The sequence below is a fragment of the Biomphalaria glabrata genome, chromosome 13 (genome assembly GCF_947242115.1).
Source record: "Biomphalaria glabrata chromosome 13, xgBioGlab47.1, whole genome shotgun sequence".
Lineage (NCBI taxonomy): Eukaryota > Metazoa > Mollusca > Gastropoda > Planorbidae > Biomphalaria > Biomphalaria glabrata.
Window position 1 is genome coordinate 11,022,786 of NC_074723.1, and position 13,752 is coordinate 11,036,537.

At 31.2% G+C, this 13,752-nt stretch overlaps 1 protein-coding gene across 1 annotated transcript in view; it reads left to right on the forward strand.

Annotated features, from left to right (window-relative positions):
• LOC106067600 (polyamine-transporting ATPase 13A3-like) overlaps positions 1-12,299 on the forward strand; it is a 47,770-nt gene extending 35,471 nt beyond the window's left edge. Inside the window, exons 25-35 of the mRNA XM_056008686.1 lie at positions 1,316-1,423; positions 1,770-1,849; positions 2,817-2,859; positions 3,576-3,685; positions 3,869-3,965; positions 4,138-4,210; positions 5,102-5,249; positions 5,379-5,605; positions 5,987-6,075; positions 6,443-6,535; positions 6,996-12,299. Coding sequence (XP_055864661.1) covers positions 1,316-1,423; positions 1,770-1,849; positions 2,817-2,859; positions 3,576-3,685; positions 3,869-3,965; positions 4,138-4,210; positions 5,102-5,249; positions 5,379-5,605; positions 5,987-6,075; positions 6,443-6,535; positions 6,996-7,196 — 1,269 coding nt within the window. The 3' untranslated portion in view covers positions 7,197-12,299. The remainder of the gene's footprint in view (positions 1-1,315; positions 1,424-1,769; positions 1,850-2,816; positions 2,860-3,575; positions 3,686-3,868; positions 3,966-4,137; positions 4,211-5,101; positions 5,250-5,378; positions 5,606-5,986; positions 6,076-6,442; positions 6,536-6,995) is intronic.
• The last annotated feature ends 1,453 nt before the right edge of the window (positions 12,300-13,752 follow it).

The following is a 13,752-nucleotide window of genomic DNA, read 5'->3' on the forward strand; positions in this document are numbered from 1 at the left end:
TACTAATTATTAAATCAGATTTGTTTTCTTATAATGCAAGAAAAAAAATATTAAGAAATTATTAGGTTTAAAGTCTTATTCTTGAATGGAGTCTGTAGTAACTTTCTAAAGGATGATATTCAAGTAATTCTAAAATCAGCTTAAAAAATTATATAAAATATTATAAATATTGTTCAAAAACTGTTCTAACCTATTTAATCCATAGATATTAATGCAATATCTGTTTCAGCTAATTTGTATCAAACCATGTTTTACTAATGTTTTACTTCATTTTACCAACTAAGTAATTCTCAATTTAATTGGCAAGATATTTAGCTTAGTCTTTCCTCTGGGATAGAAAGTTGACCCTAAAAACTACAGCTATTCAGGTTCATATAATTTGTCTTAAAATAATTTTGGTCAAATTAATTTTATTCCAAATGCAATTGAGCATGTTAGTATAGCACTTTGAATAATTTTTTTCTCAGCAAGAACATTTTATGTTTTAATAATATCAGAATTTTTAAAAAGATTAAGTCTGCTCAAAATGTGTCAGTTATATCATCCTAAGAGACTCATTTAATTACAGTCGTTACCACAATTAAGGTTAGAATAAGTATCTATTTAGGCAAATTTGCGTTTTTAATTCTTTTCCGTTCATTAATTTTGCATTAAATGTTATTTCCGTTTTCGAAGTACTGTATAAGAACTTATTCCATCGAGTCTTCAGTGTTTCTTTCCATTAACTTTATTGTTTATTAATTGTTCCTTAAGTGCAATACAATGTATATGAGGAATGTGAGTCCATAAATTTAATCTGAGGCATATTTCGTATAAGCCATATAATTTTACTTTATGAGCAATATTTTTTTTTTATGAGACTTATACTTTATTAAACCCATATCTTACATTATGAGCCTTTTATTGCATTTTGACTCTGTGTAATTTACTAGGTATTATATTTAGAACCAGTTCAGTTTTTACCAGACTAAGTAATTTGATGAAAGAGCCTTGGCTGGCAGTGGACCAATATGTCACAGTATTGGAAAAAAAACATTGAAGATATAATTTTCAAGATTCTTATGAAAATGTTATGTAAATATTGAGAATATCAATGTTTATATCATTTATAGTTATGATAAAACTTGTATTATTGGCTTTAAATATTTTTTAGATCACTATAAACAAATTGTATGCCTTAAATTTCTGCAGCTGTTTGTTTTTATCTGAGAGGTGAAATAATTGTAAGAGCTAATTTTGAAATGATATTTTACTATAGTTTATACTATCTTTATATCATATTAAATAGTTTTTTCTTTGTTTCTCCTCATCTAAGAAGTACACCAGAGTTCAAGTGGGTGAAATAAAAAGTAGGAATCACTTGGCAGTAAGTGGGCGATGCTTTGGGATCATCTCTTCTTATTTCCCAGAAATACTTTCAAAGGTTTGTTCAAACAATTTGATATATAACATCTGTGAAGTATTCTATATCACAGAGGTTTGGAATCTGCTTTTAGTCACTGTAGAAGTTTATTTTTGAAGGATAAATTCACATACTAAAAAAAATGATTTAGCATGTTTCTTTAAAACATGTCACAAGCAGATAAAACTGTATTCTAACAGCTAATTATTTTGAAAAAAATGCGTTTTACCATTGATTAAAAAAGCAACTTTCAGCTTATCCACACAAAAAAAAAGATTGCTTTTGGCATAATGTTACATGGAATCTGAACAATTTTACCTTTATACTGTCATTCACTAGAAAATCATATCTTTTGTTTGTCTGACAGATTTGTGTTCAAGGAACAATATTTGCCAGGATGTCACCAGAGCAGAAATGTCAACTTATTGAACATCTTCAAGCTCTAGAGTAAGTCCAAGCTATGTCATGTCAGCAACCAACTTATATATTTGTTTTTCAATCTAACATTATTTAATGTGATTCAAGTTTTAAAAATACAAAAATTAATTGATATTTACTTTTTTTATTTTTACAAAGCTTATATCAACTTTGTCTGTCTGTATGGTAAAAAGTTTGTACACACTATTTCTCCGACACCCAATCTCGGATCAAGCTGAAATTTTGCACAATAACTATTAACTGTTGGTAATTAATTATTTTGTTTGGTATTTTGAAAAAGGGAAAGAAAATGTACTTGACTGATGTGCTGGTATAAGTTGAATTAGTCTCTTGAGGACTCATACCCTGAGTAAACATTTTTTTTTACGCATTTAAAAAAGGATCATGTAAATATTCACCAAGATACCCCCTTCTTCCCTCTCCCAACTGGTCCAGACAAGTGATATGATCATAGCGCATTGAGAAAGCTAAAAGCTAAACAAAAACAATTGGTAAAAATATTTCTAATTGCACAGAGACTATTATGTCTAGGTCAATTATATATATAAATACATGAGTGATCCAAACTGATACAATTACACTAAATATAAGCTTTGTTTTTTTAAAAAGTATTTTACATTTTGTTTTCTTATTAAACTATTACTGTTGTTTAGTTATCAAATTACTTGAGACAGGCCTGCTGTGTGTCTGATGTAGATGCCATTATAAATTATAACAATGTTGTAACACACCCACTTCTTTAAAGGCTAATAATTGTCTACTTCATAAATAATAAACAATTTCTCTCTCTCTCTCTTCCTCACTACTTGCTTGTCCTTCTCCTTAGCATCTCCTTTGAAGTTCATGAATGTTTTCTCCTACTTCCAAATCATGAACTCCAGCCTTTTGGTCAAACTCTTACCACTTAATCAACACTTTTGTAGGAGTTACATGTAGAAAGCCTTACATTCAAGCATTCTCTACTTTTCTTTTGTAGCTACACAGTTGGTATGTGTGGAGATGGAGCTAATGACTGTGAGGTAAGTGTGGGACTAGTGAAAGGATAAATAGTGATTGATTTTAACTCTGTCTCTCAGTAATTATTGTCCACATTTCAGTGGAGTTCTTCATTTAGTATTTCACCACGCTTTTTTGATAAAGCTTCAATAACGTTTTCGTTTGTTTTATTTGTATAGAATTAAAGGGAAATGCATGCTCTTTTTATATGTCAAAGTAAAATTTACAAAATTAAACATTAATTTCATTTAATGAGACAATTAGGAGAGAAAGAGTTAAGTTTAGCAGTTTAAATCTATTAATTATGAGATAATGCTCACTTCTGAGGACTTCAGCACAGGAGTTTGAGATTTTGTAAGTGTCTGTGGTCCACGGATCAAATGGTTCATATACATATGTTGATAATAAAAAGTTCTGCCACTTTAGTAAACTGTATTAGTCATCCAAAAAGTGAGGCCTTTGAAACTCAATAATACTTTATCAGATTAGGATTTAACACAGTTATATTTTCTGGTTGATTGCTTTACTTCTGGATATATATTAAAAGATTTTGAAATCTGCATAACATAAATGCTGGGTTCCAAATCGAGGTTTAAAAAACTTAACACCCCATTTTAAACAAAAATGTTGATAGCGCCTCAGAAAGTTTTCATGATCTAAATTATTTTTTTTAAAGGTCAGAAACCAATTTTTTTAGATTTTTAGATGCTATAAGTAAAATATGATTTGTTTCTATCAGGCTTTGAAAGCTGCACATGCTGGTATATCACTCTCAGAAGCTGAAGCATCAGTGGCTGCTCCCTTTACATCCTGTGTCAACAACATTGAGTGTGTGGTCACTGCCATGAGGTATTACAAAAGAATTCTTATGTGAGATGTACATGCAAAATATTTTGACATAAATGGATCATTCATTTTCATTAGTTTGATCTTGACATCCAGTCTTATCATTACCAATGAAGACATTTCATATTTCTGTACTTTTAATGGCAATATATATTTCAAAACTTGACCATATATTTGTCTTTGTAGGGAAGGCCGAGCAGCTTTAGTGACATCCTTTGGTTGTTTTAAATACATGGCACTGTACAGTTTCATTCAGTTTATTTCTGTTTTAATCTTGTATACAGTAAGTCAGAGTTAAATTTATTTTTCATCCTTTTAGTTCCCTCAATCGAAAAAAAAATCCATTTAACAATGGTTAAAGTAGTTGTTTTTTTAAATTTACAATGCTTAAAGAGTATTTATAGCAATGTAATTCTAATTTTTTTTTTTTTTTTTTTTTTTGTGTTATTAACCAGTATCTGACCAACTTATCTGATTTTGAGTTTCTTTATATTGATTTGATAATCACAACAACCATTGCCATACTGAGTAAGTAAATATATGATTCTACGAATATATTATTATCTAGTCTGTAGCTATGTTTCTTTCATCATATTCTTTATGTCCTTTTTAGTTTTATTGTACTTTTGTGTAAAATACCAAAACATGTGATATGTAGCAATGATGTAGGTCTCCTATATCCAGCATGGCTTTTAAAACATTTCAGAAAGTCAACTAATAATATTTAATACATAATTTTGATAATGATTTAGATAATAAAAGCACATGAAAAGTTCACCACCTTAGCATAATTGGAAGAGAGCAAACTTTTACCGCAAACTAACACATACAACTGGAGGTGGGGTGGTAAAGCACTTGGGTTCCAAACAAGGGTCTCAGTTTTTAAATCCTGGTGAAAACTGTGATTTTTAATTTTAGTGTCTTTTGGGTGGCTCTGAGTCCACCCTGTTCTAATGAGTAACTAACATTAGTTGGGGAAAAGTAAATGTGGTTGGTCATTGTGCTGGCCACATGACACCCTTGTTAAATGTGGGCCACAGAAACATGACCTTTACATCATCTGCCCTATAGATTGCAAGGTCTGAAAGGGTAACTTTAATTTACTTTTTAACTCATAGAACTGTAAACTCAGACAGATGTTCCTAATGGAAAACTTCCTAAGACTACTACTGTTTCTAGTTAACATAATTGAACTACCCAATGAGATTAGTCATGTAAGAAAAGTTTGACTATTTGTATATGACTACATAGTTTAAAAAAACATATAATGTGCTGAAATATTACAAAAAGACATGTTTGTGTGTTAGTTATCCTCTATTGAGATTTTAAGGTAATTATGTATGATTCAGAAAGCCTTAGATTACTTTTCTCTGTTCTAGACATTAGGTAAACTCTTTTTTTTTCTATTTGCTATTTCAGTGGGTAACACAGCAGCTTACAAGAAACTTGTGAAGAAGAAACCACCAGGCAGTCTGGTTAAGTTGTCTAACTTGATATCTATTCTGAGTCAAGTTCTACTCTCCTTTGTGTTTCAGATAGGTGCTTATCTGTACCTGAGCAAAGTAAGGTAAGTTTATTTTTATCTATTCATAGTAACCAACAACTACCAAAAAAATTTTATAAGTAGATCCAAACAAATGTGCTAACTTGAATTGAAGTCTATTAGATATTATAGCTATACATCTTTTGTTTGCAGGGCAGAACATCCACATCAATTCCGATTTGAAATGTTTGTCAATAGCTCTCTAGGATTTAGTAATCAAACTTTAGGATTCAGTAATGGAACTCTAGGAGAAAATGATGCCAAAGAAGCCAAGTCCTGGGAAAGTAGTACTATATTTCTGGTTTCCTCATACATGTACATTGCTGTGGCCTTCACCTTCTCAAAAGGTCCACCATTCCGGAAACCTATTTATACTAATGGTAATGTGGATCTTTGTCTGAAGAACTGTTTAAATTGTCTTCTATTAGAGAAGTTTCTTGTGTTAGTTACAACCTTTCCTAAAACAAATATTTCAAAGCTATAAAATCCCACACAACAATTATTATTTTTTCGAACATATATATTTTTGAATGTAATGAAATTTTGAGTTTTTAGGCTTCTTGTTCCACTCTTAAGTGGATTTCAATGAAAAAAACAAACTTTTATCTTTGTATATATGTTAAATTATTGTTCAGTATGTCCCATTTATGGCTTACATTTACAGTAAAGCTATTAGATCTCATATGAATCATTTTGATGTGTAAATGTATGACTTTTTAACTGTTTCTCAATTAGATCTGACCAATTATTTCCATTCACAGTGATCTATACAATTACCTTGGTTGTACTATTCGGTTTCTCCACCTTTTTGCTACTGATGCCATTGAGACCAATTACAGATTTTTTTGATGTAAGTCACTTGACCATTACTACTATTGAATTATCTAAAGTCTGATCAAAATTAAAAGAATCAATCAGTACTTTCTTCTCAGAGCTGTGTGCAGCTGACCTAAAAATGACAAAAATAATATTGAAAATTATAAATTTCGATTCAAGAGGCTGTTGTCAAATTAGAAATATACTACAAGAAAATGAGTTTACAAATTAAAAAAAAAATCTATTTGGAAGGCTTGTTTAGTGACTCTTAAAACTAAGATTTAGTACTAATATTCAAGCTTGAGAAGTAGTTTTCAGTGTTTAATTTTTGTATTGTTTTTTTTTTGTTCTTTAAAAATATTACCTTTTTAAAAATATCTTTTATGCTATATTAAATCCAGATGATGCCCATGGATCAGACATCTTTGATTCATTTCCGTCTGGTTCTGTTTGAAATAGCTCTTGCATTTATGGTTGCTTCATACATTACAGAGGTACGCTGTTTTAAGGTTTTTAATGTTTCATTATCCTCACTTGACAGTTTGTAATTTAAAGGTATTAAATTTGTTAAAAAAAAATATTTTTTATTTAGATTAAAACTGAATAATTTACCAAATCCTTTAACAAAATGTGGACAAAGATAAGATAACATAAGATTTACTGTTAACTTTGCATTGCATTTAGTGCTTATCCAACCCTACTAGATAGTGACTGATAGGAGGCTGATTCGTTTTGTTTAACAGTCTCCTTCGGTTCTAATAATAGATTGTAAGACTATGTCATACTGCTTTAAAAGAAAAGGGAGAGTATGCCTGGTCCTGTCACACCTCATGATCCATATTATACTTTGACCTTCCCCATTTGGTATTAAGAGTTATATCTTGTATTTACAATTGGTTTGAACATTTTCCATTGATCACAAATTTTAATTATTTTTGTGTGTGTTCCTTTCAGTGGATCATAGTAGAGAGCGGCTGGCTAAAATGTTTCTATCGAGCTGTCAGCAGATGGAAAAAATCTCAGCGTAGCAAATACAAAATTATACAGCAAGAGATTGATGATTCAGACTGGCCTCCCTTGGAGCCGCAGATACTTTTGGCCTCTCGTCATTCCTCTGTAGCTAAAGATGCTGTTGTAGATGTGGAGGAAGAATAAGTTCATGCTGGAATTTGTTTCTCTTTGAATGTTTCTTTCCTCGCATGTGATAATAAAGTGGAATTGGATTTTTGATCTGGTTCAAAGTAAAAATGTTTGTGATAAAATCAGAAAATCCTTGCTTATTAGCATTCATCAGTGGGAGGTAAACTCATGTTTTTTTTTTCCTGTGCTTTCTATAAGTATTATGGGAAGTACATTTTTGTCAAGACATTTGGATTATCTAAACAAGAGTTATAAAGTGAGCAATAATATGCAATACATTTTAGTATTTGGCAATAATTGAGCTTACTATGTACATTTTTTACATATATGTTATACTTGCCTGTGGTTATTGTAAAAATTTTCAGTATTGTCTTTCATGTCTTTATTTCTTGATAAACCAATTCAATTTATTTGCTATAAGTTCCAGAGTAAGCTATTACCTTGCAGTGTAATATTAGTCTTAAAAATAGTGGTAAAAATGTAAAATATAAAAAAAAAAAAACTTTTAGTACTCCTAAATCTTAATAATTGTTTTTCTCTTGTTTAGAATATGTGTTTTGTTATGAACACAACTTTAAAAGAATTTAAGTCATTGATTTACATGCATGACTAGTTTGACGCATGAAATGCGTAGGACGTAATTATCTTCTTTTTTTTGAAGTAACATCTGTAATCTATAAGATAACAAGCAGATAAGATAAGGCTGTAGTTAACTTTCTAGTTAACATGCTCAAAAATGTTCAAAACCAAAGTCACTGCTGGAAGCATAGTAAGAGACTCAGTGTCAAGGAGAGCCTAGTTAGAAATGTATGCCAATTTATTATTTACTTTAATTCATTAACAAAAAATTATACAGCCACAAAATTTTTGTTTTATAAATTACAAGATTATTTTGATGGGTAAAAATGTATATATTTAAAGATATTTTTAAAAAAATGTATATATGAATGTACATTCCAAAGCCTAATGGTCAACACTGAGCTTAAAAAGCATCATGATCATACTAGGTCAATGTAAAGGGAACATTATGATTCAGTGTTCAGACATTTGATTAGTCTTTTTCTAATAGGGTGTGAAATGTTGAACTTGCATTGTAGTTTTGACTTTTTAAGGCTACTATGGTACTGTTGAATATATTGTTCATTATAGAGTTGAAGGTGTAATTTCAATTATTTTTTGTTCTTCAAAAAATTGTATTCTAAATTATCAACAAATATTTGTCAGTTCTTCTAAGATGAAGATTTACTTTAGCACCACTTTCGTGGCTATTTAGTGGTCTTGGTGCTGATTTTTAGAAAGAGTGGCAATCAGTAATATTGGAAGGTGGTCACTACCAATATTGCCTAGTACTTGATAAGTTATGACAATTCCAAGTTAACAGAGATTAAAGAAAGATCTGGTCGTGATAGTGAACCATTGCTAGCATGCAGAGGAGTAGGAGGAGCGTGTGGAGATAAATTGTTTAATGATTTTTTTTATTATTAGTTGGCAGGGAAATGGAGATATAAAAATCTATTTAAATTTAAGCAGCAATGGAAGATTATTTGAAAAAAAAAATAAGATATTGGTAATAGAGAGTAATGTTAAGTGTTATGATAAGATACTATATTTATCTTTAACTTGAACTTATGACACTGTTAACTTATTATTCCCTGTTCAGTAATATCATGTCTCCCCCCCTTAACATATTCACTAGTTTGCTTTTAGTTATATATTATTTTCTGACATTTGCTACTATTAAATAGTTTGAATACTTCCTAGATGTAGTATCTTTGGGACTGGACATTCTCTTAAGCTTGTTCTAATGGTTGTAAATATATTGTAATTAGTACATGATTTGTTAAGCTTCAACATTATATCTAAATGTCCACTCTTTGCTAATAAATTATTTTCTTAAAAAAATTATTCATATTTTTAAAAAAATTGTTTGCTTGTCTATTTAAAAATTATCTTTGTAATATAAGAAAAAATGTCTTTTCTTTACAAAATGTCACTGCTGAATTGAAACTGAAGTTTGGGACACACTGTAAGGACTGCAGCATAATGAAAAAAAAACCCTCCAGTTAGGTCACTGCACTTCTGAGTACGTTGTAAGAAAAATCCATTTTTGCATTTCAAATTATATCCAGACTTGTAGTCAATATATGCTAGCATTTAAAAAGAAAATTTGGACTGGTTTTAGAGTTCAAATTTATGTGCTTTTATAGTAAAAAAAATTGTTGTTTAACTTAAATATTTTGCCTTGCCACCTATTTTTTTTGTTAATTCTAGTCTGTAGAATGTATTCAATTTTTGCATACACAATATTTGTGAGTGATGATGTTTGCTGGTTTAAAATTGGATACAGGATGCAACTTATTGATCTTTTTCTTCAGTTAGGCACATTTATTTTTTTCTCAATGGGAATTGATCATTGAAAGAGTCTCACTGAGGATTAGTAGTATGATAAAGTTGGACCCCTCCTTGCAAACACAGACAATATGGTGTATAAAACATGAGTCATCCTTTCATTTGTACATTTCTATACCATTTATAACATTTTGCTTTGCAATCCGCTCATACATAGTGTTAATATGTAAACATACTTTTTAATCAACTATACAGCAATCCCACTGTTTGTTCTTTTGTTGAAGTGCTTCTACTGTTTATTTTAATTTGCATTTATTAAACTTTTAATGCAAATTTGAACAAAATTTGAACTATGATAGTTTGTTTTTTTTAATTCTATTTTTTTTGTTCTTGTCATGTAAATCTTTATTAAATGTAGGCAACAACACCAGTATTTTGTTGTGGCACCTTTTCTTTTGTATGTAAACATGATTTGGCCAATAAATTAATGATTTGAGTATAAACTGAAACTAATCTATAGCTCTAAAATGTAAATAGATGTGTTGGAAACTAAGTATAGACTTTTAATACTACACAGTATCTAGTCATGAATAGTTTTTTTGTTAAAAAGTTCTAATTTTAAACCTATTGGTACACGATTCTCATGTTCTACTGTTAGTCTATACATGATTGAAGAAATTACTATTGAAGTGATTTTAATAAAACTAAACACTTTCTTGTTACACTAGAACACTTTATTAAGCTTGCAGTCATATAGCTAGAAGTTTAGACTAGGACTTTTGTCAATCTTTTCTTTTCTTAACAATTTCTAAAACTTTCAATAAATTGGTGTTAGCTGATCTGTCATTTGGGTTCTAGGAGAGAATGTTTTTGATCTTCTTGCAAGGTTCACGCTGATTCAATGATTAATTGGGTCAACTCACAAGGCTGCATCTAACGATGCACATACATTGTCTGTCCAACATTCCTTTGCTAGCTGAAGTTGTTCCTTTATTGAAGCCTGTAAGGGATAAGAGGTCAAATGTCTGGCTTGCGAAGGTTTTGGGGTCAAGTCTAGTTGAAAACAGAATATGTCTAATCAGGTACTACAGAACTTTCTTAAGTTTAAGCTCTGATGATGTAAGAAAGTGGAAATAGTTATAATGCTGGTTGATGAAGTGTTAACTGCAACAGAGGATATCTATTTCATAGATCTTAATTGTTGAATACAAATTGTACCATGCTTAAGAAAGCCAGTCATTCTTGATTTGTGTAGGAAGTAATTTTTGTTAAGAATTTCTTGGATCTCACACTTTTATTCTTGTGTCATTGAAAAAAAAAAAATGTACACTATGTACATATGCTTCAGATTTTCTCAGTACGCATGCATTAGATGAGTCACATGTAGGTTAGTGACATTTTCAGCATGTAAATTGACTAGAAGCCTGCTGAGGGAAAATGGGTTTGTAAACATTGATGCTAGACGCATGAATTGATTGTAATAGTGTTTCTCTCTTCACTCAGTGAGTGAATATATCTACATTCTATAGACGAAATTTTGTGACAGTTTTTTTTTTTAGTCTGGTTTCATTTTCTAGTTTCAATATTGACATTGATGAAAAAAAAGGTTTCAGCCATACCTGTTCTGTGCTGTCTACTATCCAACAGTGATCCAGCCTGTCTAAGTGTCTGTGCTGTCCAACAGTGATCCAGCCTGTCTAAGTGTCTGTGCTGTCCAACAGTGATCCAGCCTGTCTAAGTGTCTGTGCTGTCCAACAGTGATCCAGCCTGTCTAAGTGTCTGTGCTGTCCAACAGTGATCCAGCCTGTCTAAGTGTCTGTGCTGTCCAACAGTGATCCAGCCTGTCTAAGTGTCTGTGCTGTCCAACAGTAATCCAGCCTGTCTAAGTGTCTGTGCTGTCCAACAGTAATCCAGCCTGTCTAAGTGCTGGCTAGTCTTTTACTTTTTTTTTTTAATGCCCTGTGTTCAAATCTTAGCATTTTCATATGTTGGAACTCTGCATTCATTTTATTAAGAAAACAAGATGTAGGTTGATTATATTAATTGTGAATCTTGTGATATAGACTCAGAGATAGAGTAGATCAATGTAGTAAACACATTGTCACATTACACATTTCTGAATGTTTTCATTATAATTAAGTAAAATAAAAAGTTTAACCTAGTCATTAATAAAAATGTATCAAATCTAAGTTTTAAATTTCCTATACCATTTTATATCACTTGTAGCATTATGCTTTGCAATACTGTCCCCATATTGTTAATATATATATATATCTATATGCTGTATAAAATCCAGTACATAACAATCCTACCAATTAGAAAGAAATATTTGCCACTAGGTGGAGGGTAAAGCACGTCATGGTCACTTGATTGATTCACTTTTCATTGATTTATGTTTTTAATGGATGTATACATTTGAAATTAAGGATTCTTAAGATTCTTAGGTACTTAACTATTACACTTTTCATCCTAGGGAGCAAATTTTTAATCCTTCTGTCACTGTTGGGTTACTGCTCAATACGAATCTGTTATGTTGGATGAGGTTGACCAATAGACATTCAGTTGTTGGTCTCAGGTGATATTAATGTCTTACAACAATAGTATGATGTTTAGCAAATCCGCCATGTAAATATACAAGCAAAAAATCCTTGACCTTTGAACTGTTTCTGTTGTTTTTTTTTTTTTTTTTTGCAATGTTCAACGTTTGTTTCTGAAGGCTCATTGTATTGCTATGTTTGGGATCAAATAAACATTTTTGTGCTTGCAAAGTATTTGTGTTTTATTGCAAAAGATTTCTTTTTCTTTCTATGACAAGCTATTTGTATTTGATTGGTAATGGAAAAAACATTAATCAAAGCCAGTCTTGTGGTATTCTATAGCAATTTACATCTTTATTTTATGACACTAGTGGATCTTTTTTAAATTCTGTAATGGCTTCTGTGACCAATCCTTGATACACATCAGGTTAGGCATTTGTTCGATTTATAACAATGTATCAATTTGTTTATTTCTCCTTGAAGCAAATATAATAGCAAGATAACAATGAATCAATTGATGGTTTCATTTGTTTATCTCTACTTTCTAACATGGATTAGTTTACAACAGTTGTTCCATAATCTCAACGGAAGTACAGAGTTTTATCAACACTTTTGAAAAACATTTCATTTGGAGAATTAATGTCTCACTTACTGGTACACTTTATGGAAGCTTCCACAAGCTTGAACAAAGATTGTATTGAATTAAAGGTTTCCAGAAGCAGCCTTCCACGAGCCAGCAAGTGTTCAGCAATGGACTTGGAGGGAAAACATAGGACTGGTTTTTTAAAATATGTGTGCAGTTTCATTAATTTTGAGTTAGCAATTCCTGTGGCAAAATATGTAGTCTTTATAACCACGTACACATTTGTCAAGTCTCCCAGGCCTCGAACTCGGAAAATGACTTAGGCCTATGATTTGGAGAAGCAGCCACCTTTAATCTAAATGAACACCCCACTGTGCTCTAGACATGTATAATTTAATTTTTAAAAGTGTCTCCCTTGGTTAGTTGGGAAAACAAAATTTACATAGAATGAAAAAAAGTCAAACTATTCTATAAAATAGCATACTTGTCAGACAAAGCGACTTTTCACGGTAGTTCAGCTTGATTCGCACAATCATTCGTTACTTCTGGAACTGATAGCAAGACATTTTTATATCGACTGTGCATTACTTTTCTCTCTCCCAACTTTCCGCTTTAATACGTAGTCTTATTTACACTATCTGATTTGAATAACTTCACTAGAATTTTACTCTTTACGGGCTAACGACTCTCAGGTTAGTTCCTTTTCATTTTTCTCTAAGCCCCTTCTTTCTGTGTAACTTAGTCACTACCTTAATTGTAAGTAGGTGTCATAGTCCTAAGAGTTAGAGGTCTATAAAACTGTCGCCAGATCAGTATAAATACAAAGTGAAGAAACGTGTTGACTAGAATAGTCAAGTTACATAGTCCTGCACATTTTGCCCTATCTGATGCAGACAAAGCCGTTGATCGTCGGGCGTCTATAGGCCTACACGTTTTCGTTACGTATTCATGCATCTCTTTTCCAAATGGTCTTTTCATTGGGCCTCAAATGTGTGTCCCACGGCTTTCGTCAGAGCTCTCCAACTTACTTTCAGAGGCTATCTGCTGCCATCTACCTTCCTCTATGCCAGTGAGGGCAAAATGGCGCTTGAGTTGATCTTTA